We start from the raw sequence: 26,919 nt of genomic DNA on the forward strand, positions 1-26,919 counted from the left end.
GTCTTATCGTCCCGAAAATCGAAGAGAGAAGGAAGACAGGATAGGAGAAAGCCAGCCGGTCCGAGAACGAACATTATCCCATCAGGATAAAATCCGCCCCGGGCGGGAATCGAACCCGCGGCCTAGCGCTTACAAGGCAGACGCACTACCAACCAGGCTAACTAGGCTGGCTAAGGTCCGACCTTAGCACAGAGGGTTTTCAGTTAATCCACAGAGTTCAAGAAATGCTGGCCTGTGTAAATCAAATAATGGGTGACGTCAAAGAAAACCCTTGACATTGTGTGAACTCCCAGAGGTAAGATCGGCCATTTAGTCGGGCCGCAGGCCGCTGGGGCTGGTTAAAATTGAAAGATGTAAAAATAGAATAGAATAGAATATACCTTGTTTATCCTGCCCGAATAGGACTGAAAAGTCCCTTTACCCCAGCAGTCTAAACAAGGTCTCATTTTTTACTCTAAGGTGTATCAGTTCCATCTCAGGTATCGCGGACGGAACTCGGATGACCTTTTTTTAGGGTTGGGACGGAAATCAAATGATTTGAGGTTTTCGAACAGAACTGGTGTTCCTCCAACTTACTTATTTCATTACTTTTATGTTACTTTCTCCCACTTTCCTTCAGCTTTAAGCAAATTTTATTTCATATTCTCGGTCAGACGTAAAAATAAATGCAAAAACCTCAAAACCAGTTCTTTCTATAATTTGTTCTGATAGCGTCAAAAACCTAAATAAATTGCGTTATAAATTCATACTTTCCTTCTTCTTCTTCTTCTTCTTCTTCTTTTTTCACACCCATTTTTTTTTTTTTTTTTTTTTTTTTCAGTATATTTGTACCACAAATAGTGGTAAAATAGTAAAATTGGCGCATCCACTAATGAAATACCCCTTCAAGTTTTGGACGGTTGGATCGGTAATCAGGAGGGCGTGGGTTCGAAAAAGTTGAACACAAAATAAAACCGAGATATTAAGAGTCCGTTCACACTTGTCGTCAGTTTCACAGGATTTTCCCGAATGTCCTATAGGCAATGTAATTTAAATGAGAGTGTTCTCACTACACACGACACGATTTTTTTCCGAATGACAAGTGGGAACGAGCTCTAACGATGTTGGCACTCTATCCTAGTCATTTTATTCAGATACTTATAGATCTCAATATTTAATAACTAGATCGAACTTGACTCTATATCATTTCGAACCAAGCACCTTGACCTAGATAGAACGAGTACCAGAACCACAAGACAAACATACACCTACCATTGAGTAGAGGGAAACAACAAGATTAATAAAGGTTCAACAAAGATTAATAGTGGTTTAACAGAGATAAGAATGTGATTTATTTGCACAGATAGGGGGTTTTTTTATTAATTTTATTTACATTTAAAAAATAATATGAAAAAAATATATTACAGAAAAAAGATATAAACTTTTTCTTGAATTATCGTGTTATATGATACTTACGTAGGTATACCGATTTGCATTTATTTTGATTTAATTTGCATACATTTAATTCGCACGACCTTTTTAGTTTCATCTTCTTAGTAATAACCCTTCTCATATCCTCGAGAGAGTAACGGAGAATTCAAAAACATTGGTTTAATACAGAATCAAGTTTTTCTATGTTGTAGAAAAGCTCTCGGTGTCCCAGCAGTAAGATGAGGGTGTGTGTTGTGTGCACACAAGCGTGATGATGAAGGTGTGTGTGAGAGAGAGACTTTTGGTATGGGGGAATTTTTGGGGGACACCCCTATCCCTCTCACCTAATACTTTTGATGCCATTTTTTTTTTTTTTTTTTTCAAGACAAAAAAGTGTCTGAATAGATCAGTTGCGCTTACTTGGATTATGTTTCAAAGTCATAGAGCAGGAAAAATGAGGAAAAACGGATTTTTTTTTCTCCTACGACTTCTAGATCCCGAGATAAATCGATTTAAAAAATATCGGTAAATCGTGAACTTTGACGTCACGGCATACGCTCCCGTAGGCGGTTGGTGTTTCAAAGTCATAGAGCAGGAAAAATGAGGACCAACGGAATTTTCCTTTTTCTTGTACGACTTATAGATCCCGAGATAAATCGATTTAAAAAATACCGGCAAATCGTAAACTTTGACGTCACGGCATACGCTCCCGTAGGCGATGACGTCACATCAAATGTCCCGAGCAAAGCTCCTTCGCAGGCAGCACATTAATGTGCTTGTGTGCATACGTTTCTGAGCATTTCTTTCTGCTCCCCCGCAAGCGTGCTTGCATACTGGCGCTACCTAGCGGACGAAAAAGACAACTGCCTGAAGTCTGACGTCACACATCTTTGAACTTCTTCATTAGAACGGAAAATGAAATTTGAATTTTCGAACTTTTGCAGTTATTTTTTGGAAGTTTTGACCTCAGATTTGGATTTTTCACTACTTGTTACGTAGGAATCGACCATTTATTAATAATTTTTACCCACATTTGCAACTGCTCCATTAGGCGACCATGAGTTTCCTAAACGGTAATCCGCACAGAAACAAACCGCGCTCCGCGTTGCTTCTAAAAATTAAGCAAGGTTTCCATATCCTTCCTACCTTCTTCACTCGTCAGGAGGACGCGTTGATATTTGTTCTTCACCTCAGTTGGGTCTTCCAGAGGTCTTCCATTGTGAACCTCCGTGGGGGTACCGTAACCTCCACCTCCTGGGGTGTAGAGACAGAAGATATCCTGGGAACAGAGAAAGAAATAGGGGGCGGGTCACCGCGGTTGGCCACGAAAAACACGGGCCCCTCCTCGACGGGCTGTGAACTGAAATGTGAAAGTTTGACCAACATTGAAAAAAAAAGCTATTTTCCGTGGGTTTAAGCCAGCCTAGTTAGCTTGGATGGTAGCGCGTCTGCCTTGTAAGCGCTAGGGTTCGATTCCCGCCCGGGGCGGATTTTATCCTGAAAGGATAAGGTTTGTTCTCGGAACGGCTGGCTTTCTCCTATCCTATCCTTCTTCCCTCTTCGATTTCGGGACGATAAGACCTTAGCAGTTACAGTTTCCTCGATCAAAACTCTTTTTTTTTTTTCAAGTTTAATGAACATTGGTTCTGAATAAATCAAATACTTACTCAATAAACACAGGAGTAATAACTGTCAGGTCAGGTAAATGTGAACCTCCTGCTTTGGGATGATTGGACAGAATGACCGAGCCTTTTTTGAAATTACCTTTGCGGTGATCAATCTGAAACCAAACCATACAAATAATATAATAGCGGACTGTGAACATACTACTCGAAGTCAAGTAGCAAGACTCGTAAACAGGAGAACGAGGGTTCAATCCCAATGTATGATCTCCTCAGAATTGATTGAGAATTGGACAATAATCGTATTAGTCTCTACTGCTAATCGGCCTTTTTAGTCAACCTCTCAATCAGTCCTAGAATTATTGCTTTTGGGCTGACATTTGGTTTTGGCTACAAATTTTACGACTTCGCACTCAACCTTTCCCATTTCCTTAGCAAGGGGAAGCAAGGAAAATATTACTACTATTACGAGTGGATGCCCTTCGCACTCAACCTTTGCTATTTTTTTAGCAAAGGGAATTTCAGGCTGGTATCTTCCCTGTTTAAAGTCCCTCTCAGCTAGACTAAGCTGGTCTACTCCCAAGTACCCCAGCCAGACCTCCAGCACTGTAAATAATAATCATTAATACAATCCCAGCCTTCGTCTTACGTACCTGAAATTTGACAGCTTCCTGCATCGAACCCAGGTGTACTGGAATGTGAGGCGCGTTAGACACTAGTCCTCCATCTGGACCAAACGACTCTTTACTAACAAAATTATTCATAATGTTGTTGTCTTTTAGTTTTTCAGAACGGCAAGTGATGGGTAATTGCAATGCTCCCAAGTCAATCACCAAGTCAGCTGTCATGTATTGTTTGAGATGTATGGTGGGCTATGACATTCCCCTTAATCAGGTGAGTTTTGATTCGATATCGAAGTTTTTTTTTTAAGAGGTTTGATAGAGGGACTATAAGTAACGGCTAAAATCTTATCGTCCCGAAAGCGAAGAAAGAATATATGTAAGACCTTGTTTTGACTGCTTGAGTAAAGGGACTTTTCAGTCCTATCCTGGCAGTATAAACAAGGCATATTCTATTCTATTCTAAATCACCCCGTGATATTTAAGCTTCTCTTCTAAGGTCAAACAAATTTCTGCTCCAGGGTTGTCTGACTCCGATCCAAATCAAGCTGACTCCCGGCTCCATTTTGAATCCAAACGACAACGTAGCGAAGAGAGAATATAAGACCTTGTTTTGACTGCTTGAGTAAAGGGACTTTTCAGTCCTATCCTGGCAGTATAAACAAGGTATATTCTATTCTATTCTAAATCACCTCGTGATATTTAAGCTTCTCTTCTAACGTCAAACAAATTTCTGCTCCAGGGTTGTCTGACTCCGATCCAAATCAAGCTGACTCCCGGCTCCATTTTGAATCCAAACGACAACGTAGCTGTCGTCGGCGGTAACGTACAGACGTCGCAGCGAGTGGTGGACGTCATACTGAAAGCGTTTGGTGTAGCTGCTTCGTCCCAGGGTTGTATGAACAATATTACGTTCGGTGATCAGACCTGGGGGTACTATGAGACTGTGGGCGGCGGAGCTGGAGCGGTATGTAGCTAAATTCCCAATTTTTCAACATTTTCTAATAATAGATTCTTGAGCTGAAGGTGACCACTAGGCGAGGTTAACGCCGGAGGTGTTCTCTTCCCTACCACTTAACCCTGAGAGCTCCATTATTACCTATGTGGTCAAATTTTCAAATAAATGAGGATAAATTCCATGCCTCGGCTGGGATTGAACCCACGCCCTTCTGTTTACCAGGCGAGCGTCTTGACCACGACGCCATTGAGGCAGGTTTATCTACATATTTCTGGATTGAATATTTCATTCATTTCTGATACATACAACAGAATAATAGGTACGTATCTTCAGAGCCGTATCCAGGATTTTGCCGAGGGGGGGGGTCCAAACATAAATTCCGGGGTGCACTCACACATGACCAACACGCGAATCACGGACGCGGAAATTCTCGAGACCCGCTACCCTATCATGCTGGCTCGGTTTGGACTTCGTGAGGGCTCGGCTGGGCTCGGCAAATATTCGGGAGGGTCCGGTATGATTCGGGAATATGTGTTTCGGAAACCGATGACCTTGTGTATGCTAACCGAGCGACGAGTTTTCTGGCCTCAGGGATTACAAGGTAAGAGTCTGGACCTATTTAAAATTGAGATTGCTGGTTCGATGCCCGCCCGGGGCGGATTTTATCCTGAACAGGTAAGGTTCGTTCTCGGATCGGCTGTCTTTCTTCTATCCTCTCTTCCTGTTCTCTATCAATCTTTTGAGACCTTTATTTAATTTTTTTCATTTTTTTTTTTAAGTTTTACCCAAACAAAAAGAGCCTAAGCAGGAGGGTTAGGTCCTAGTCTGCCTTGTTAGTCTAGGTCTAGAAGGTTGCGCCACCGCCTACCTCTTAAGCGCTAGATCGCGGGTTCGATTCTCGCCCAGAGTGAACTTTATCCTAAGCAGTAAACAGATAAGATTCGTAATCACAATGGCTGGCTTTCTCCTATCCTGTCTTCCTTATCTCTTCGATTTCGAGACGATAAGACCCTCCATTGTAGTTGTTCTCAAATGTCGGGAATTTGGCCATTAGGTCATTCTCCCATGTGCATCCCATTATTTTTCCACGATTTTTCCTCCGTTGTTACCGTTCCCTCTATAATTTTTACTTTCCTTATCCAATACTATAGGAAGGAAAGTGATGTACCGAATGGGGTGATTTTTTTTTCTTTTTCTCTATGTGTACGTATACGTTTATTGTTGACAGGTGGCTCTCCTGGTGCCAGAGGTATGAACTTACTAGTGTCGAGTAGTGAAGGAGGATTACAGAGTAGACTAGCTTGGCCATTAGGTCATTCTCCCATGTGCATCCCATTATTTTTCCACGATTTTTCCTCCTTATCCTATACTATAGGAAGGAAAGTGATGTAATGGGGGTGATTTTTTTTCTTTTTCTCTATGTGTACGTATTCGTTTATTGTTGACAGGTGGCTCTCCTGGTGCCAGAGGTATGAACTTACTAGTGTCGAGTAGTGAAGGAGGATTACAGAGTAGACTAGCCTCCAAGTCTTCCGTTCAAGTCCAGTCGGGGGTAAGTTTATTTTTTTCCTCTTTACCAATTATCTTGGGCCAGCCACTCAATATCAGGTAGAACTGACAGGTACACCTGACAAGTCCGCGTGTCAGGTCTACCTGATAGTGACTGGCTGGCCTAAGTACTAGTGCCTATGCATAGTTAAAAGAGTTAGGTCTCTATTTCTTTTCAACATGGTTTTATGCCCTCCTGAAAAATGTATGTTCTGTTCTTTAGCTCCTATGGCTTTTCCAGTACTCGTATGTAAGCTTTTTCAGCACTCAGACTGTCATCGTTATGCATTCAGGGACTCATTTTGAATCACTTTAAGTTAGTAGTACCTACCTATAGTTTTTTTTTCTTTTTTCAACTGGGAATCGAACCCAAAGACCTTCTTTACGGCCCTCCACTGACCCGCCCCCTATTTCTTTCTCTGTTCCCAGGATATCTTCTGTCTCTACACCCCAGGAGGTGGAGGTTACGGTACCCCCACGGAGGTCCACAATGGAAGACCTCTGGAAGACCTAACTGAGGTGAAGAACAAATATCAACGCGTCCTCCTGACGAGTGAAGAAGGTAGGAAGGATATGGAAACTTTGCTTAATTTTTAGAAGCAACGCGGAGCGCGGTTTGTTTCTGTGCGGATGACCGTTTAGGAAACTCATGGTCGCCTGATTCAGACACTTTTTTGCATTTTCCAATGGGGCTTCCAAAGATTACCAAAAAATTCTGGGAAAAAAATCATTACCCTTGTAAAATACATAGCTAGAAAAAAATGGTGGTGATGTCAAAAGTTGAGAAACCCTAGGAACTTTTGATGAAACATCTTCCAAATACTTTTAACATTGAGCTTACATCTGTTTTATCATGACTATCCTGTCAGTCGAAAGATATGGGAGAGAGAATACATAATACTCCCAATCAGGTGCTTGGTCAACATAAGAGCACCGAAAAGTAACTTATTTAAATACCTACCCTACCATTTTTGGTTGGATAATTTTGGCTTTAGAACGTACCTACGTTATAACGTAAGGCCAACTATTACCCAACCATCGATGTTGTTAGCGTACTTGTTTGCGAAATGGCAAGAGGAGTGTAAATTTATGTCTATGGTGGGAATCGAACCCGGGACCTCCTGCTTGTGGAGAAAGAAATGTTTTTAGGAACAGGCCCCTGTTCTTCAATTTTCCCCATGAGGTAAAGAGCGACTATCAAATGATGTGTGTTAATTAGCCATCGAGTTATACACCACGCTCAATGGTGCTTAACTTTAGTGTTTTGTGGAAAAATAGGGTTTCCAGTTTTCCACTGTGATACCGGCTACCAAAAACCCATGATTCCTAGTTCCTCTTTTAGAGAGATAATTGAATACAAATTTTATATTTTTTGTTATCAGAAAAAATAAATGTCTTCTTTATTGATAAAAGTTTTCAGGAAATGTAAAAATAAATAAATGAAAATCAAAAATAATTAATAATATGTATAAAAAAACTAAAGATTAATAAGAAATAATGTCCAAATGAAAAATTAATTTCAGAAAAAAAAATTGCGAGGGGTTTGTTTAAGCTTCCCGGACTGTCCAGCATGAAAGTTCCCACCCGACTCCCACCCTCGGCACATAACTTTGGTAGATCGACTTCGGAAGTATGAGCCTAAGTCAGAATTAAGAGTGGGGGAAAGTTCTTCTGCGCATGTGCTAGAACTTTGAGCTTTTTACATGATGCCACGTGTTTCGGTAGCCTGGTATCCAATAGAAAGGCAGTCAAGGTGAAGTAGGAGAATATTTCCCCTAGCATTCAGACTAGACTCCTCCTCTTTCTGAACTCCGAAACTGTTCTACCAAAGTTAGGTGCCGAGGGTGGGATTCGGGTGGGAACCTTCATGCTAGAAAGTCATAGAGCGGGAAAAATGAGGACCAACGGAATTTTTCTTTTTCTTCTACGACTTCTAGATCCCGAGATAAATCGATTTAAAAAATACCGGTAAATCGTAAACTTTGACGTCACGGCATACGCTCCCGTAGGCGATGACGTCACATCAAATGTCCCGAGCAAAGCTCCCTTGCAGGCAATGCATTAATGTGTTTGTGCGCATACGTTTCTGCACAGTTCTTTCTGCTCCGCCGCTAGCGTGCTTGCATAGTGGCGCTACCTAGCGGACAAAAATAGCAACTGCGTTAAGTCTGACGTCACAAATCTTTGCACTTTTTCATTATAAAAATTGAATTTTCGACCTTTTACAGTTGTTTTTTCGGATTTTTGACCTCAGATTTGGATTTTTCCCAACTTTTTACATAGGAATCGACCATTTATTTATAATTTTTACCCACTTGCAACTCCTCCATTACAATATGGCGGAACCTGAAGCTACTCGAGACTCGCATCAGGGATTTAAGACGCAGCGTTGACGCTAAAGTAGGGGAAGTGGAATGAAAAACACGCGTCGGGTTCGCATCGCACCCACGTCGAATGAAAAACAGACCTTCAATGATGCTTAACTTTAGTGTTTTGTGGAAAAATAAGGTTTCCAGTTTTCCACTGTGATACCGGCTACCAAAAACCCATGATTTATTTCCTATGTACAAATACATAGGTACCTGGTAACTGCACATATGTATTGTAGTTTTATTTTCCGTACCTGTAATATTCCTAGTTTTATTTTGTTACCTATCCTCTTTTAGAGAGATAATTGAATACAAATTTTATATTTGTTATCAGAAAAAATAAATGTCTTTCTTTATTGATAAAAGTTTTCAGAAAATGTAAAAATAAATAAATGAAAATCAAAAATAATTAATAATATATATAAAAAAAACTAAAGATTAATAAGAAATAATGTCCAAATGAAAAATTAATTTCAGAAAAAAAATTGCGAGGGGTTTGTTTAAGCTTCCCGGACTGTCCAGCATGAAGGTTCCCACCCGACTCCCACCCTCGGCACATAACTTTGGTAGATCGACTTCGGAAGTATGAGCCTAAGTCAGAATCAAGAGTGGGGGAAAGTTCTTCTGCGCATGTGCTAGAACTTTGAGCTTTTTACATGATGCCACGTGTTTCGGTAGCCTGGTATCCAATAAATAAAATTCCATACCTCGGCTGGGATTGAACCCACGCCCTCCTGTTTACCAGGCGAGCGTCTTGACCACTACACCACCAGGTGATGTCAAAAGTTGAGAAACCCTAGGAACTTTTGATGAAACATCTTCCCAATACTTTTAACATTGAGCTTACATCTGTTTTATCATGACTATCCTGTCAGTCGAAAGATATGGGAGAGAGAATACACAATACTCCCGATCAGGTGCTGGGTCAACATAAGAGCACCGAAAAGAAAGTAACTTACCTAAATACCTACCCTACCAACCTACCATTTTTGGTTGGGTAATTTTGGCTTTAGAACGTACCTACGTTATAACGTAAGGCCAACTATTACCCAACCATCAATGTTGTTAGGGTACTTGTTTGCGAAATGGCAAGAGGAGTGTAAATTTATGTCTATGGTGGGAATCGAACCCGGGACCTCCTGCTTGTAGAGAAAGAAATGTGGAAAATGTGTGAATGAAAATGTGGAAAATGTTTTTAAAAGGCCCGTTCTTCAATTTTCCCCATGAGGTACCCATGATGAAAGAGCGACTATCAAATGATGTGTGTTAATTAGCCATTTAGTCATACACCACGCTCAAGGTCTGTTTTTCATTCCTACGCCGACCTACGCCGCATCGATGCGGCGTTCACTCTGCGTCAGGAGTGGGGGTAAAATGTGGAAACTCAACAAACATGACGACATCTAGTGGAGAAATCACGAAACATTTTTTTCATTTCCCTCAATACAATAGATCAGTTGCGCTTACTTGGGTGGTGTTTCAAAGTCATAGAGCAGGAAAAATGAGGACCAACGGAATTTTCCTTTTTAAAAAATGGTGGTGATGTCAAAAGTTGAGAAACCCTAGGAACTTTTGATGAAACATCTTCCAAATACTTTTAACATTGAGCTTACATCTGTTTTATCATGACTATCCTGTCAGTCGAAAGATATGGGAGAGAGAATACATAATACTCCCAATCAGGTGCTTGGTCAACATAAGAGCACCGAAAAGTAACTTATTTAAATACCTACCCTACCATTTTTGGTTGGATAATTTTGGCTTTAGAACGTACCTACGTTATAACGTAAGGCCAACTATTACCCAACCATCGATGTTGTTAGCGTACTTGTTTGCGAAATGGCAAGAGGAGTGTAAATTTATGTCTATGGTGGGAATCGAACCCGGGACCTCCTGCTTGTGGAGAAAGAAATGTTTTTAGGAACAGGCCCCTGTTCTTCAATTTTCCCCATGAGGTAAAGAGCGACTATCAAATGATGTGTGTTAATTAGCCATCGAGTTATACACCACGCTCAATGGTGCTTAACTTTAGTGTTTTGTGGAAAAATAGGGTTTCCAGTTTTCCACTGTGATACCGGCTACCAAAAACCCATGATTCCTAGTTCCTCTTTTAGAGAGATAATTGAATACAAATTTTATATTTTTTGTTATCAGAAAAAATAAATGTCTTCTTTATTGATAAAAGTTTTCAGGAAATGTAAAAATAAATAAATGAAAATCAAAAATAATTAATAATATGTATAAAAAAACTAAAGATTAATAAGAAATAATGTCCAAATGAAAAATTAATTTCAGAAAAAAAAATTGCGAGGGGTTTGTTTAAGCTTCCCGGACTGTCCAGCATGAAAGTTCCCACCCGACTCCCACCCTCGGCACATAACTTTGGTAGATCGACTTCGGAAGTATGAGCCTAAGTCAGAATTAAGAGTGGGGGAAAGTTCTTCTGCGCATGTGCTAGAACTTTGAGCTTTTTACATGATGCCACGTGTTTCGGTAGCCTGGTATCCAATATCTGTCCTTTAAAATCCCAACAGAAAAAAAAACTGGTTTACTAGGTACTACCACAAATAAATAAATATTAGAAGAAAAAAGAAAAATAAATACAGAAAAAAAAAATTGAAAGGGATTTTTTTAAGCTTCCCAGACTGTCTAGTAGCAAGGTCCCCACCCGAATGCCCTCCCAAAGTCCATAACTTTGTCAGCACAGTGAAAAAGTTCAAAGAGAGGGGTCGAATCAGAAGAGGGGAAAAATTTTCCCTATACTGCTTTTCACAAAGTAGTAAAGGGGAACCATTCCCCAATACTGATTCTCCCAGTTCAAGCGCATGTGCAGAACTTTCCCCCACTCTTGATTCTGATTTAGGCTCCTCCCTCTTTCTGAACTTTTCAGAGTACTACCAAAGTTAGGTGCCGAGGGTGGGATTCGGGTGGGAACCTTCATGCTGGACAGGTCTGGGAAGCTTGAAAAAACCTCTCGCAAATGTATCCAATAGAAAGGCAGTCAAGGTGAAGTAGGAGAATATTTCCCCTAGCATTCAGACTAGACTCCTCCTCTTTCTGAACTCCGAAACTGTTCTACCAAAGTTAGGTGCCGAGGGTGGGATTCGGGTGGGAACCTTCATGCTAGACAGGTCTGGGAAGCTTGAAAAAACCTCTCGCAATTTTTTTTCTGAATTTATTATTAATTTTTTTCTACTATTTATTAATTTATTTATTTTCCATGATTTCCTACGGATATTTTTTTCGGTTCGAGTTCCGAAAAAATTATTTTCAAAACTTTTCACCATGAAAAAGTTCTAAAAATTAATTTTTAAAACTTTTTACCAAGAAAAATATCATTTTTTCGGGTTCGATTCCCGAATGTTTGTTTTCTCTGCAAACGAACGAACCTACAAGTTGATATTATAACAAACTTACAAGAAAAGCCCAGGTCTACAAGTTAATATTAAAATGTTAGTTTCTTTGAGCACGTTTAGAGACCGAGTTTCAACTGTCTTCGAGCATTCTCAAAGAACGGCCAAAGCAGTCTCCAAGCGTTCTTAAAGGCAAACGAACATTTCAACACGAACCTGTAGTCCCCAGCCTGAAATGGACCAACTCAAAGTCATGTAAATGGTACATACAAAAATAAAACACTGTATTAAATCAAATTATAACCAAAATAACAGTAGACCACTTGAGTGTGACATATTTGTGGCAACAAACATTGGGTTAAAGGCTAATGAAAAGGAGGTATTTTTCAACGTATGATAGAGGGAACTGTAACTGCTAAGGTCTTATCGTCCTGGAAAACAGCAAAGGTACATACAAAAATAAAACACTGTATTAAATCAAATTATAACCAAAATAACAGTAGACCACTTGAGTGTGACATTATTTGTGACAACAAACATTGGCTTAAAGGCTAATGAAAAGGAGGTATTTTTCAACGTATGATAGAGGGAACTGTAACTGCTAAGGTCTTATCGTCCTGGAAAACAGCAAAAGAAGACAGAATAGCCGTTCGAAGAACGAACCTTATCTGTTTGGGATAGTATCCGCCCTGGGTGGGAATCGAACCCGTGACCTAGCGCTTACAAGGCAGATGCACAACCTTTCAAGGCTAGGAACGACCAATGAAATGGCGGTCTTTTCACCCTAATTTTATAAACAAAAATTCTTGCTCTCACGTCACAATGAAGTCAATTTCGGTCAATCAGATGCTTGAAAATAATGCTTCAGTGCTACCTTGAGAACCATTATTTTGATCATAAATAAGGGGGTGTTAAGACAATAATTTCTACATGATTATTCAGAAAGATAAGCCAATTACACAATATTTGTGTCTACCTTTAACTCATCACTATAGCAGCCCATTACAAACAAAACAAATATACAATCAAAATAGAAATGGTAAGGATGTAAGGAGTCGATTCAATTTTGCTCCTGGACAAGGAATGGCTACAAGAAACACCTAGATGATATAGAAACAAAATCACCAATGAACCTTTTTTTAAGAGGTTTGACAGAGGGAACTGTAACTGCTATGGTCTTATCGTCCCGAAATCGAAAAGAGAAGGAAGACAGGATAGAAGAAAGCCAGCCGTTCCGAGAACGAACATTATCCCATCAGGATAAAATCCGCCCCGGGCGGGAATCGAACCCACGGCCTAGCGCTTACAAGGCAGACGCACTACCAACCAAGCTAACTAGGCTGGCGCAATGAACCTTTCTTCCAAATTTTAAAACAAAACCTTTCCTTGGGGATGCTCAGATGGTATTCATAAAGCATTTTTTTTTCTTCTTTTTTTTTTAAGAGGTTTTTAATGGAGGGAACTGTAACTGCTAAGGTCTTATCCTCTCAAAAGCCCAGGGAGAAATAAGGAAAGTAAAAAGGATATGAGAAAACTAACCGTTCCAAGAACGAATCTTATCCGTTTAGGATATAATCTGCCCCGGGTGGGAAAGGAAATGAACTCACGACCTAGTGCTTACTCGTACAAGGCAGACAGGCTACCTTCCAAACAAACTAGTAATATTTTACTTTTCCTAGTAAATGTGCTTCAACACTATGAACACTGAACAGTACCTAGATATAATGAATAGGTAGACTATAGGTGTAACATAAAGCAACAATATAACCACTATCATGCCCAGATCCACAACTCCACATCAAGGCACATACAGGATTTTTCAGTGCTGCAGCAACTCTGAGCACAGTACTAAGATAATTGACTTCAATAGTCTTTTTCTTATACAAACAGAATCAACACCGTTTTCAGTTTGTAGAAACTACTGCTACATTAGATGCATGTAGTCTGTGTCATAACAGGCCCATCCCGTAGTTAGTAGTTACATAGTATGTTCCTCATCAGATAGGCAAAAGAGGTACACAATACTTCCCATTTAGGTCCTGGGTCAACACAAGAACACCAGAAAGAACCCATTAAAAAATAATAATAATAATAAATAAAAAAATTGTTGACAGTGGGCACTGAACCTGGGACTTTCTGCATGGCAAGCAAGCCTGTTTTACCTATTTCACTTATTAGTCTTATCATACAAGTGGAGTTTTGATCCCATTGAGTATGGGAGTTGTGGATCGCAATGAACCTTTCTTCCAAATTTTAAAACAAAACCTTTCCTTGGGGATGCTCAGATGGTATTCATAAAGCATTTTTTTTTCTTCTTTTTTTTTTAAGAGGTTTTTAATGGAGGGAACTGTAACTGCTAAGGTCTTATCCTCTCAAAAGCCCAGGGAGAAATAAGGAAAGTAAAAAGGATATGAGAAAACTAACCGTTCCAAGAACGAATCTTATCCGTTTAGGATATAATCTGCCCCGGGTGGGAAAGGAAATGAACTCACGACCTAGTGCTTACTCGTACAAGGCAGACAGGCTACCTTCCAAACAAACTAGTAATATTTTACTTTTCCTAGTAAATGTGCTTCAACACTATGAACACTGAACAGTACCTAGATATAATGAATAGGTAGACTATAGGTGTAACATAAAGCAACAATATAACCACTATCATGCGGCTGGTTCGATTCCCGCCCGGGGCGGATTTTATCCTGAACAGGGAAGCGGAAGGTTCGTTCTCGGAACGGCTGTCTTTCTTCTATCCTCTCTTCCTGTTCTCTATCAATAAGTTCGTCTTTTGAGACCTTTATTTAATTTTTTTTTCATTTTTTTTTATGTTTTACCCAAACAAAAAGCTTAAGCAGGAGGGTTAGGTTCTAGTCTGCCTTGTTAGTCTAGGTCTAGAAGGTTGCGCCACCGCCTACCTCTTAAGCGCTTGATCGCGGGTTCGATTCTCGCCCAGAGCGATCTTTATCCTAAGCAGTAAAGTTACAGATGAGATTCGTAATCACAATGGCTGGCTTTCTCCTATCCTGTCTTCCTTATCTCTTCGATTTCGAGACGATAAGACCCTCCATTGTAGTTGAACAAGCTAAATGGTATATTTGAGATCATAGTTTTGTGAACATTCATTGGCTCCAAGGATTCGAACCTGTAGACTCTCACGTTATAAACGAAGAAATGGAAAGCAACAATAACATGTTTAATCCACGCCCTGATTACCAGGTGAGCCTCTTGACCACCACCCACTACACCGCCTGGGCAGAAGCAATAAAGTACATAGGTATCTACAAGAAAAAAAAAAATCTTTTACTCGCATTTTAATCACACACAAAGCACATCGCACATACCTTAGTCGAACACATGGGCAGGCAGAGCTTTCAGTTCCGTCAATAACTTAGAAGGTTTCTTGGGATCAGCCATGATTATCGGTCGTACATAGCTCTTATCAGATCGGACGATATTTGCCAGGGTAGATTGGCGTAGGGCAATCAGTTCTCGACAAGTGTTGGGCAGTGCCATTTGTTCCAGGCCGTGAAGTAGTAGGAGGGATTTGACCAGGACAGTTTTCCTAACGATTTGAAGCTGAGTGTCTTCGTGCTTGATCATTGCTACCAGTCTGAGGGGAGAAACAAACCAGATTGGTCAGTCAAATGGTATTCTTTTTTAGCTAAATCCCCTTTAGGGGTTTTGTAGGTTGGATAGAGGGAACTCTAACTCCTAAGGTCTTATCGTTCGGAATCGAAGAGAGAAGAGAGATAGGAGAAAGCCAGCCGTTCCGAGAACGAACATTATCCGTTCAGGATAAAATCCGCCCCGGGAGGGAGTCGAACCCGAGGCCTCGCGCTTACAAGCCAGATGGGCTTGTAAGCGCTAACTTGGCTGGCAAAAATGAGTTTATGCAAGGTTCGTTCTCGGAACGGCGGGCTTTCTTCTATCCTATCTTCCTTCTCTCTTCGCTTTCGGGACGATAAGACCTTAGCAGTTACAGTCCCCACTATCAAACCTCTTAAAAAGAAAAAAAACTAGATACACCTACACCTATTACCTATGGCTAGCTTCTGACAGTTCCATTTGTCCATATACGGTGGGCTTTGAGTCAGCTTGTGTTATTTATTTGTAGGGCCTATCATGCCCATGATTAATTCACCGGGTATGGGGTTTATTTATTTTGAATAAGATTTTACAATACAGCTATGGGGTTGATTTTCAAGGTCGACTTGGGAAAAAAACCTATTAAACAAAAAATTAAACAGAACAAAAGAATCACTGAAGCACTCACGTCTGTACTTGGGCACGGATCTTATTCACCTCCACGACGAGCTTACACTTCCCGCACCGCATGATATCCTTGTCCGGCCTAACTTGTTTACTCTGCTTACACGATGCACACCGGGGACTTAGCGTCAAATCACTGAAACTTAGACTGGACTGGGTCACATCTGTGTCCCAGGAGCTCTTGCACGCGACGCACGTACATTGGAAACCACCGAGTTCTCGAAACAGCTGTGCCTTGGTCTCGCGCGGTGTGCTCCAATAGTCGAAGTAGGGAATGGTGAGCTGAAATGGGAACGGGAGTGTGTTACTGAGGGGACCCGAAGGTGCTGGGTTCGAATCCCGGCCGGAACGAAAATTTTCCAAGTAATTCCGAGGATTTTTTTTAAGCCATATACCGCGGGGCGATGGTCTCTAGTTTAATTGGCTCGTCCTGAACCGCTGTCAACCATTGTGAGGACTTGTGCTTGTTCTAGAACCCTTTAAAGAACTGCAAGCCAGCCTAGTTAGCTTAGTTGGTAGTGCGTCTGCCTTGTAAGCGCTAGGCCGCGGGTTCGATTCCCGCCCGAGGCGGATTTTATCCTGATGGGATAATGTTCGTTTTCGGAACGGCTGGCTTTCTCCTATCCTGTCTTCCTTCTCTCTTGGATTTCAGGACGATAAGACCTTGGCAGTTACAGTTCCTTCTATCAAACCTCAAAAAAAAAAAAAAAAAAAAAAAACCTATAATTTTTTTTTAATAAAATTAATTTTGTTTTGGGGGAAAAAACCCCAAAAGGTTTACGGGGGTAAATTAATGGGAACATTGGCACATCCACCATTAATTAGCGGAGATGACAAAATTACTTTATTCGAACAATAAAAGTTCCAAATAATAAATTCTGGAGATGATGGGTAATTTTAAAGAACTTTAATAACAGGTAGATAGTACCTATGTTGGTATTAAAGAAACCCGATAAAATTATGGCTTCAACAGAATTCTATCTGACGTACCTAATGGCGCAAAAACTCGATAGGTATTTTTCAGCAATAATTTTTTTCCTCATTACATTATTACATCATCGCCATGAACTTTGTCGGTAATGTACTCGTCTCGTGATCCAGGGGTCGCTGGATCATGCCCAGAGTCAAGGTCACACAATCGTCATAAACAATTGCTAATCACGGAACATCCGATTCGATTCACTTCTATGGTCGGTCTCCTATATCTTCTATCCTATATGCTGAGCACGATCTGTGGTGTAGCAATGAGTATTTCAGTACAAAGACAGTACCTACGGACAGGTTTTCCACATAAAACGTTTGCAGAGATCATCATGAGTCTAAAAATAAAACGAAAAAGTTCTGAATCACATTTTTAACCCTTCAGAGCCCGTTCCAACTTGTCGTTTGAAAAAAAAAAAAAAAAAAAAAAAATCGTTTCATGAGAAGTGGGAACAAACACTCTCTTTAAAAGTACATTACCTACAGGACATTCGCGGGACTTTTTTTTTTTTTTAGATGAGTGTTTCATTGCCGTTTTTATGTTGTAACAATGAAACAACTGCTACATTAGACTTATGTGGTCTGTGTCGTAGCATGCCCATCTCGTAGTATGATGGGCGATAAGAGACACAATACTTTCCATTTAGGTGCTAGGTCCACACGAGAACACCAGAAAGTAACTCGTTGAAATATTTGCAATCGGAAAACGAGTGCAAAAGCGGATGAAACTCAGAAGTGAGAACGAGTCTTAGCACGACATCTCCACAAGAAGTTTTTTTTTTTTTACCAATTTTATGTCAACTTACCTGAGTTTTCAGTATAAACGGTTCATCCACATCAAGTTTTCGCGCCACGTAACTCAAATGTTCGAACACCTCAAAACAATTCCACTCTAGTCCCACCAGGATTCTGTACAGTAGAGATGTTAGAAATATCTTCAGCTCAGCTTTCTTCGCCGGGGTCAAATTGACCTCCATGTGGAAAAAATCTGAAACAAGAAAGAAAACAAAAGGTGATTTTCATCCAAATGGGTCAATCCACTTCAGTCATCATGAGACCAACATAGTGATTTAATTCGACTGTCAGCTTAGAACAAGATTATCCGAGCTAACAGTTTAAAGATAAGATCACACGATATGACAAAGCGACATACTACCTAGTACAAATTTAATGTCATAGATATTAAGGAAGACCAATCACAGGGTATGGAAGAGAAAATCGACAAACTATATGTCACTCTGTCATATCCTGTGCTCCTACCTCTTAATAAGGCGCGATCCATACTGCGTTTCATGAACTCTGTGTCAACGTTATGTACGGGTTTCGTGAAACGCGTTTCACTGGTATGCATTACGTCTAAGGCGGATTTCACATCTAGACTACAACTTGTAGTATACGGCAATTTTCATGTTGAAGGCTACACAGTCTTATGGGCCTGTTCACATTTAAACTTCAAGTTTAAGTGTGAACAGGCCCATAAGACTATGTAGCTCTCAACATGAAAACTGCCGTATACTACAACTTGCAGTCTAGATGTGAAATAGCCCTAACAATGTACCTACCTCCCTACATTCAGACGAACTGAAAGAAAAACTCACTCTTAGAATTAACTTCCCTTTACCTCAACGATAAGTTGAAAAAAAAAAAAAAAAAAAAAAAAAAAAAAAAAAAAAAAATCACCATCACTAAGGTGAGTGTTTCATTGCCGTTTTTATGTTGTAACAATGAAACAACTGCTACATTAGACTTAGGTATGTGGTCTGTGTCGTAGCATGCCCATCCCGTAGTATGATGGGCGATAAGAGACACAATACTTCCCATTTAGGTGCTGGGTCCACACGAGAACACCACAAAGTAACCCATTGAAATATTTGCAATCGGAAAACGAGTGCAAAATCGGATGAAACTCAGAAGTGAGAACGGGCCTTAACACAACATCTCCACAGGATGTTTTTTTTTTACTAATTTTATGTCAACTTACCTGAGTTTTCAGTATAAACGGTTCATCCACATCAAGTTTTCGCGCCACGTAACTCAAATGTTCGAACACCGTATGGAGGGAAAATTGGAACAGCCAAAAATTTCACAAGTACAGACCTGAGTGATTAGGTAACTCGTATTTTCCTTTTGCAACTTTCACGGTGTTCGGAAATGAAACAAAGATACATGGAATGAAATTAAATACGAGTTACTTGGATAGTCAATCTATTCGGCGATTTTAAACAGGGAGAAGACCAGCTTAGTCTCGCTGGGGAGACTTTAAACAGGGAGAAGACCAGCATAGTCTGGCTGGGACACTTTAAACAGGGAGGATATCAGCCTGAAAATTTCCTTGCTAAAGGGCTTTCACTCGTAATTTTTTTGTAGCCGAAAGCAACCACCCAGGCTAGGGCTGATTGAGAGGCTGACGAAAAACGCCGATCTCGTCTGAACACCGAAAAAGGCAAAAAAAAAAAAAAAAAAAAAAAGACTACAGGATTCTTTTTTAGCTAAATTTAGGGGTTTTGTAGGTTTGATAGAGGGAACTCTAACTCCTAAGGTCTTATCGAAGAGAGAAGAAAGATAGGAGAAAGCCAGCCGTTCCGAGAACGAAGATTATCCCATCAGGATAAAATCCGTCCCGGGCGGGAATCGAACCAGCAGCCTAGCGCTTACAAGGCAGACACGCCACCAACCAGGCTGGCGGCTAAGGTCTTATCGTTCGAAATCGAAGAGAGAAGGAAGACAGGAGAAAACCAGCCGTTCCGAGAACGAACATTATCCGTTCAGGATAAAATCCGCCCCGGGAGGGAGTCGAACCCGAGGCCTAGCGCTTACAAGCCAGATGGGCTTGTAAGCGCTAACTAGGCTGGCAAAAATGAGTTTATGCAAGGTTCGTTCTCGGAACGGCGGGCTTTCTTCTATCCTATCTTCCTTCTCTCTTTGCTTTCGGGACGATAAGACCTTAGCAGTTACAGGGTCCCTGACACTTCCAGCATGAATTCGTACAGTGCACCCTGAAATCATACAAACAAGGAAGTTGGTTAGAGAAGTGGGTTCAATGTATTGAAGTGGGTTCAATACTAAACAGGTAAAGTCCAGAAATTCAATGTAATGTAGCCACTTGGCCAGACTGTGTGATAATGTAGTAAGGCCATAAGTCTGCCATCATCGTCAACCATAAGAACCGAAGATAACAGACCAAAGCCTTGACTACAAGGCAAAGATAGGACGGTCAGAGGTCACAATTCATACCATCGAAAGCTCTAGGAGAGATAGTGGAAGCAGCGATGGGATGAGTTGGAATCTGAGACATCACAGCTAAACCTCGTGATCAAGCGTCTGCCCGTAAGCGCTAGGTGGCGGGTTCGATTCCCGCCCGGGCTGAACTTTATACTAAACAGGTAAAGTTCGTTCTCGGAATGGCTGGTTTTCTCCTACCTTGTTCTCCGGAAATTCAATTCCGGCTGTCCAAAGTGTAAAGCTGTGTCCACAAATAGTCGATCGACCGTCGCGTCAATCGAATATGTCTGGACATAGCCTAATAATCACTGGCTGGGCCACGGTCGCCACGGAGACTATTAAAAAAAGGATTGACCAGAACTCTTGATTGTCCAATTTGGATGAAATCTGTCGAAAATGTTCACTGTATAGTGTACAATGTATATGTACAGTGCATTTTTCTCATCGACCTAGTCTTCAGGGAACCAACAAAGGACCTTGTACCTTCTCAGTGACTTCTACAGTTCACTGAACCAATAGTTTGAATACTCACCCTATGCTTGCTAAGGAATGATACGAGGAGACGTAATGCCAGCATCATTTTCGTATGCGACAAATTTGTGCCGAAGTTGAGAGCCGCTCGACTGTTACACAATGCCCAGTGGTACTTTTCTTCAGCCGCCTACACAAAGAAACATCATGTTATTATTCTCTAAAAGGGTTAAAAGAAAGAGGTTTGAGTTGAGGTTGTGGTTATGTACCGGGTTGGATTGGGTTCGGACTAGTTGAGAAAGGATATTATTTCTGTAGCTTGGCATGGGAGTTGTAACTTAAAAGCAAGGTTAGTTTACCAAATTGCCTAACTCAACCCGGTACATAACCAGGACCTGATAGAGGGAACTGTAACAGCTAAGGTCTTATCGTCCCGAAATCGAAGAGAGAAGAAATACAAGATAGGAGAAAGCCAGCCGTTTAGAACGAACAAAATCCGTTCAGGATAAAATCCGCCCCGGGCGCCGAGCTCGCGGCCTAGCGCTTACATCGTGGACGCGCTACTAACCAAGCTAACTAGGCTGGCCCTAAGGGAATCCACTGTATAATGGCTAAAGGCCGTTCCCACTTGTCTGTGTTTGGAATACGAGTTAAATAATCCAGAGTTTCCACAGTTTGATAATAAATGACTAAGATTACAATGATATGAAATATCTTAAGGATAGATCATTTATCTTCAAATTAAAGTTAGATTGCCCAAATGCACCTCGTTTTCCAAAGGCAGAGCCGAAATAACTTCGACCCCGCTGGGAATCGAACCCGGGACCTACGGCGTAAATGAAGCTTACCTGTCGACACACCTCATCGCAGAAACTCTCATGAGGGCAGAATGGACACGGTACAAGCTGAGATACAAACCGAGATGTTGTTATTCTCTAAAAGGGTTGAAAAAAAAAGAGGTTTGAGGTTGTGGTTATGTACCGGGTTGGATTAGGTTCGGACTAGTTGAGAAAGGATATTATTTCTGTAGTTTGGCATGGGAGTGGTAACTTAAAAGCAAGGTTAGTTTACCAAAATTGCCAAACTCAACCCGGTACATAACCACGACCTGATAGAGGGAACTGTAACAGCTAAGGTCTTATCGTCATGAAATCGAAGAGAGAAGAAATACAAGATAGGAGAAAGCCAGCCGTTTAGAACGAACAATATCCGTTCAGGATAAAATCCGCCCCGGGCGGGAACCGAGCCCGCGGCCTAGCGCTTACAACGTGGACGCGCTACTAACCAAGCTAACTAGGCTGGCCCTAAGGGAACCCACTGTATAATGGCTAAAGGTAAAGGCCGTTCCCACTTGTGTGTTTGGAATACGAGTTAAATAATCCAGAGTTTCCACAGTTTGATAATAAATGACTAAGATTACAATGATATGAAATATCTTAAGGATAGATCATTTATCTTCAAATTAAAGTTAGATTGCCCAAATGCACTTCGTTTTCCAAAGGCAGAGCCGAAATAACTTCGACCCCGCCGGGAATCGAACCCGGGACCTACGGTGTAAATGAAGCTTACCTGTCGACACACCTCATCGCAGAAACTCTCATGAGGGCAGAATGGACACGGTACAAGCTGAGATACAAACCGAAGGCAGTGGGAACAATGAGACCATTCGTATTTCTCCGTGTATAAAGCCATGGATAACATTGTGTCTCGCATTAGAACATCCCCTGGGAATAGAAACAGAAGGGTCGGAATAAAATGTTGATTAGAACTACAAACATGTTCAAAAAACCGATTGGACAGCTTCATTCTGCAAGGACCCAATCTACCGTTCCATAGAATACCCAATCAACCAAACAACAAACCAATAAATTGTTCACAAATATTGGAAATGATCGAAGGATAGAGTGGCAACTGGCATCAGCCACTCGCTCTGGATTCTATTAAAAGCCCGTTCTACACAAATCGCAACCCCGGATTGGTTAGTTCTAAAAGGACTCGTCAAACCGTCAGCGTAAGTAAAAAAAAAAAAAAAAAAGGGTTCTCCTCCCTGTTTATAATCCCACAGCTAGACACTAGTCTACTCTCTGTTTACCGTCCCCTAGCCAGACTTGGATCTCAGCACTTAAGGTTCCCTCTATCAAACGTCTTCAAAAGAAAAAGAAATGTAGAAGTGGAAGTTATAATGGGGCTTACCTGTTCACCTCTATCAATAGGTCTAATAGCTCGTACTATCACCGAACCATTCATCGCCTAAGCCTTGGAGTGGGCCTTTTGTGTATGGTAGATTCATAGAAGCTTACCTCAGGCACTTAGTAATGATGTAAACAAAACTTGTGAAAAGGCTCTGCTTTACCACAAAGAATTCATGATTTGATTGATAATAATTTATTAATGATTTGATACGTCAGCTCCCATGTGGTCACTGCGCTCGCCTTGCACGCGGGAGACCCGGGTTCGATTCCCGGCGGGGTCAAGAAATTTGTATCATGCAAATGATTGATTCCGTGACTGGCCGTTACGGGGCCCACTCAGCCTCGTGAGGAAAATGAGTAGCTATGTAATATAAATGCGCATAGCGATGCAGTCGTACAGCCGAGGACATGGCTGGGATTTTAGTATTGCGCCCATGTGCAACCACAATGGGGATTTGAGTGAAGCTTTCAGTGGAGAACGCTCCAAAGTCGAGAATCGGTTGAATAATGAACGGTGAGTTACGAAACTGAGCTGTGCCGCACTCGAAAAACCCACACAGGACCGACATGACAATGAATTCCTGGGAGAGAGAAAAATAAAAAACAATTATGATAGAATAGGTAATACAAAAGTGCTTATTTACTCGTAGGACACTATCACCTTGCGTCAAAATTAAAAGTATGTGACTATCACATTGCAATGATAACTAAGCTAGCAGTTATTATTATTATTATTATTATTATTATTATTTTTTATTTATTTATTTATTTTTTTACTCCTTTTTCTTTTGATCTGATAATAGGATGATTTCTAATTTTCCCTGATAGGTATGTAGATGTATATTAAGCTTAACCCATCCTTTAGGGCTGCCCCTACGCCTTGGAGTGGGCTTTTTGTGTATGGTAGATTCGTGGAAGCTTACCTCAGGCACTTAGTAATGATGTAAACAAAACTTGTGAAAAGACTCTGCTTTACCACAAAGAATTCATGATTTGATTGATAATAATGATTTTTTTTTTTTTTTTTTTATTACCAACATAGGTATATATTTATTTTTTATTCAGCTTCAACAACATTGATAGTAGTATATCAATGTCCTATAAGCACAAGGCTTGTGTAGGACATTGATACTTACAGGTGTATCCCTGGGTAACAGTTTGTTGATGATGCTCTCCATTCGGATGTACAGCTTCTTGGTGAGTTCCTGTGGATATTCGTCTTGCATACATGTGAGCACTATTTTAATATGAGTGGCAGAGGCTCGCGGATGATCCATGTCGTAGAAGCAGGCTGATTTGTTGGCCACAGCCATGGCCTGTACTTTAGACCGATCGGGAGCCATGCACAAGCTCATCGTGTAATATTCCAGAGCAGTCTTTTTATCTGAAATGGGTATTTGTAAATTCAATGGCATATAATATCTCTAGTAGCATGGTCACACTTTCTTAACTTGATGGGGTGGAGCTCTATCACAGTACTTAATAAATAAATATGTTCAAATTAAGGCATGGTTTACTAGGTATAAACTGGTAGGGCTAGAAGGCTAGAACATAACTGGATAGTTGTTTTGAGCTTCATATAAGTATACATGTATATGAACCAGCAGCAAATTTGACTAGAAAATAATTTAAACTATGAAGTCTCCAGGATATTTGGCAAAACTAGAACCTCCCAGAACAAGAAGCTAAGCAATAGTGGTGTCTAACAGGTCCAATCACAACAAGCTTCAACATTCAAAGGTGTGGAAAAAGTCATCCACCAAGAAGTAGTTCTAAGGGCATATTTGAGATCTATCCTAAAGGTGGATAGTTTATAAGAATATTCCAACAATAGTTTGTAAGGACATTCCAAGTCTTACTCACCACCTGACACATAGTAATTATTTCCTTTTTTTCTCAACTGCAAAGAAGCCTTTTCACTTTTTGAGTATGTAATGTGAGCTGGGAATTTGACCTGTTCAAGTAATGAGAAAAGGAATTTGAACTTCTCCTCTGGCATTTGTAGTGTGGACAACTTCTTGTACAAACTATCACTTGTCCATTTCAATTCTTTGCATACATGTTGCATTCCATCAAAATGACAGAAACCTGTGAGAAATTAAAGAAATTTAATTTTTGTGCTCCCTGTCCTGTGACAAATAGCTCTTATGTTAGACTAGGTTTTATTAGGTTAGATTAGGAACTACCTACTACCTGTGTAGACTTGTAGGCACAAACTTTTGTCCAAGGGATCTCTTAATTACAAACAATGTTCAAGTTTTTGATACTAAGAAAGCTTGGTTAGGCATTTCATTTTGGTAAAACTAAACAAAATAATTATCAATATCAACTTACCATAGTCATCTTCATTGCTACTAGATACTGGAACAGCTGAAGCTTTTGCCATTTTAGAATCTTTTTTCCTTCAATATTGGTGGAGTCAATAGCTGCAAACAAATAACCACAGAATATAAAGAGGTATTCAACTTTACTGGATCAATGAGTTCAAAAGTTTAACATGATGTTTCATTTACAGTAGTTTATCAAAGGCCTGTTAAGCTCCTCTTTACAAGTTATCTTGGGCCAGCCACTCACTATCAGGTAGACCTGACAGGTACACCTGACAAGTCCGCGTGTCAGGTTTACCTGATAGTGACTGGCTGGCCTAAGTACTAGTGCCTATGCATAGTTAAAAGAGTTAGGTCTCCATTTCTTTTCAACAAAGTTTTATGCCTTCCTGAAAAATGTATGTTCTGTTCTTCAGCTCCTGTAGCTTTTCCAGTACTCGTATGTAAGCTTTTTCAGCACTCAGACTGTCATCGTTATGCATTCAGGGACTCATTTTGAATCACAAGTAGTATCAGCTTGTGTTATTCATTTGTAGGGCCTATCATGCCCATGATTAATTCACCGGGTATGGTGTTTATTTATTTTGAATAAGATTTTACAATACAGCTATGGGGTTAATTTCCAAGGTCGACTTGGGAAAAAAAACTTGTTAAACAAAAAATAAAACAACAAAAGAATCACTGAAGCACTCACGTCTGTACTCGGGCACGGATCTTATTCACCTCCACAACGAGCTTGCACTTCCCGCACCGCATGATATCCTTGTCCGGCCTAACTTGTTTACTCTGCTTACACGATGCACACCGGGGACTTAGCGTCAAATCGCTGAAGCTCAGACTGGACTGGGTCACATCTGTGTCCCAGGAGCTCTTGCACGCGACGCACGTACATTGGAAACCTCCGAGCTCTCGAAACAGCTGTGCCTTGGTCTCGCGCGGTGTGCTCCAGTAGTCGAAGTACGGAATGGTGAGCTGAAATGGGAACGGGAGTGTGTTTCTGAGGGGACCCGAAGGTGCTGAGTTCAAATCCCAAATCCCGGCCGGAACGAAAATTTTCCAAGTAATTCCGATTTTTTTTTTTTTTTTTTTTTATAGCCATATACCGCGGGGCGATGGTCTCTAGTTTACTTGGCTCGTCCTGAACCGCTGTCAACCATTGTGAGGACTTGTGCTTGTTCTAGAACCCTTTAAAGAACTGCAAGCCAGCCTAGTTAGCTTAGTTGGTAGTGCGTCTGCCTTGTAAGCGCTAGGCCGCGGGTTCGATTCCCGCCCGGGGCGGATTTTATCCTGATGGGATAATGTTCGTTCTCGGAAACGGCTGGCTTTCTCCTATCCTGTCTTCCTTCTCTCCTCGATTTCGGGACGATAAGACCATAGCAGTTAAAGTTCCCTCTGTCAAACCTCTTAAAAAAAAAAAAAAAAAAAAAAAAAAAAAAAAAAAAAAAAAAAAACAAAAAAATAGGACCGGAAAACGTTTCCTTTTTCGGAAATAAGAGTAATCTGCAGACTGAGTTACGCGCGCGACTCCTACACACGTGGCCTGTTTGATCTAATTTGCGAGCAGCGTAGCCCAGGGATCA

At 40.8% G+C, this 26,919-nt stretch overlaps 5 protein-coding genes and 2 long non-coding RNA genes across 7 annotated transcripts in view; 3 read left to right on the forward strand and 4 right to left on the reverse strand.

Annotated features, from left to right (window-relative positions):
* Positions 1 to 2,595: 2,595 nt before the first annotated feature.
* On the reverse strand, positions 2,596 to 3,796 carry LOC103510422 (5-oxoprolinase-like). The gene is made up of 3 exons (XM_026824473.1): positions 3,686 to 3,796; positions 3,078 to 3,190; positions 2,596 to 2,770 (listed from the first exon to the last, which is right to left on the reverse strand). Exons 1-3 carry the CDS (start codon positions 3,794 to 3,796, stop codon positions 2,596 to 2,598), a joined length of 399 nt encoding a protein of 132 aa, XP_026680274.1.
* An 18-nt stretch (positions 3,797 to 3,814) lies between these two features.
* Positions 3,815 to 4,631, forward strand: LOC113467946 (5-oxoprolinase-like). The gene is made up of 2 exons (XM_026824474.1): positions 3,815 to 3,926; positions 4,395 to 4,631. The coding sequence occupies exons 1-2, from the start codon at positions 3,834 to 3,836 to the stop codon at positions 4,629 to 4,631; spliced, it is 330 nt and encodes a 109-aa protein (XP_026680275.1). The 5' UTR covers positions 3,815 to 3,833.
* A 362-nt stretch (positions 4,632 to 4,993) lies between these two features.
* LOC103510413 (5-oxoprolinase-like) lies at positions 4,994 to 7,433 on the forward strand. The gene is made up of 3 exons (XM_008475068.3): positions 4,994 to 5,211; positions 6,059 to 6,162; positions 6,588 to 7,433. The coding sequence occupies exons 1-3, from the start codon at positions 5,007 to 5,009 to the stop codon at positions 6,753 to 6,755; spliced, it is 477 nt and encodes a 158-aa protein (XP_008473290.2). The 5' UTR covers positions 4,994 to 5,006; the 3' UTR covers positions 6,756 to 7,433.
* LOC113467943 lies at positions 7,125 to 11,720 on the reverse strand. The gene is made up of 2 exons (XR_003391849.1): positions 11,644 to 11,720; positions 7,125 to 8,021 (listed from the first exon to the last, which is right to left on the reverse strand). It is a non-coding gene; the product is annotated as an uncharacterized LOC113467943 (long non-coding RNA).
* A 367-nt stretch (positions 11,721 to 12,087) lies between these two features.
* On the forward strand, positions 12,088 to 13,079 carry LOC113467944. The gene is made up of 2 exons (XR_003391850.1): positions 12,088 to 12,142; positions 12,328 to 13,079. It is a non-coding gene; the product is annotated as an uncharacterized LOC113467944 (long non-coding RNA).
* Positions 13,080 to 15,175: 2,096 nt separating this feature from the next.
* Positions 15,176 to 26,919, reverse strand: part of LOC103510424 — a 19,423-nt gene continuing 7,679 nt past the window's right edge. The window contains exons 2-8 of the mRNA XM_026824475.1: positions 25,347 to 25,438; positions 24,876 to 25,100; positions 24,149 to 24,396; positions 23,393 to 23,593; positions 23,014 to 23,070; positions 16,151 to 16,428; positions 15,176 to 15,487 (exon numbers count right to left, since the gene is read on the reverse strand). Of these exons, the coding sequence (XP_026680276.1) occupies positions 15,220 to 15,487; positions 16,151 to 16,428; positions 23,014 to 23,070; positions 23,393 to 23,593; positions 24,149 to 24,396; positions 24,876 to 25,100; positions 25,347 to 25,398 (1,329 nt within the window). The 5' untranslated portion in view covers positions 25,399 to 25,438 and the 3' untranslated portion in view covers positions 15,176 to 15,219. The remainder of the gene's footprint in view (positions 15,488 to 16,150; positions 16,429 to 23,013; positions 23,071 to 23,392; positions 23,594 to 24,148; positions 24,397 to 24,875; positions 25,101 to 25,346; positions 25,439 to 26,919) is intronic.
* LOC103510425 (SET and MYND domain-containing protein 4-like) overlaps positions 25,432 to 26,919 on the reverse strand; it is an 8,999-nt gene continuing 7,511 nt past the window's right edge. The window contains exons 11-12 of the mRNA XM_026824476.1: positions 26,034 to 26,311; positions 25,432 to 25,438 (exon numbers count right to left, since the gene is read on the reverse strand). Coding sequence (XP_026680277.1) covers positions 25,432 to 25,438; positions 26,034 to 26,311 — 285 coding nt within the window. The remainder of the gene's footprint in view (positions 25,439 to 26,033; positions 26,312 to 26,919) is intronic.

This window comes from Diaphorina citri, unplaced genomic scaffold (assembly GCF_000475195.1).
Source record: "Diaphorina citri unplaced genomic scaffold, Diaci psyllid genome assembly version 1.1 scaffold598, whole genome shotgun sequence".
Classification (NCBI taxonomy): Eukaryota; Metazoa; Arthropoda; class Insecta; order Hemiptera; family Psyllidae; genus Diaphorina; species Diaphorina citri.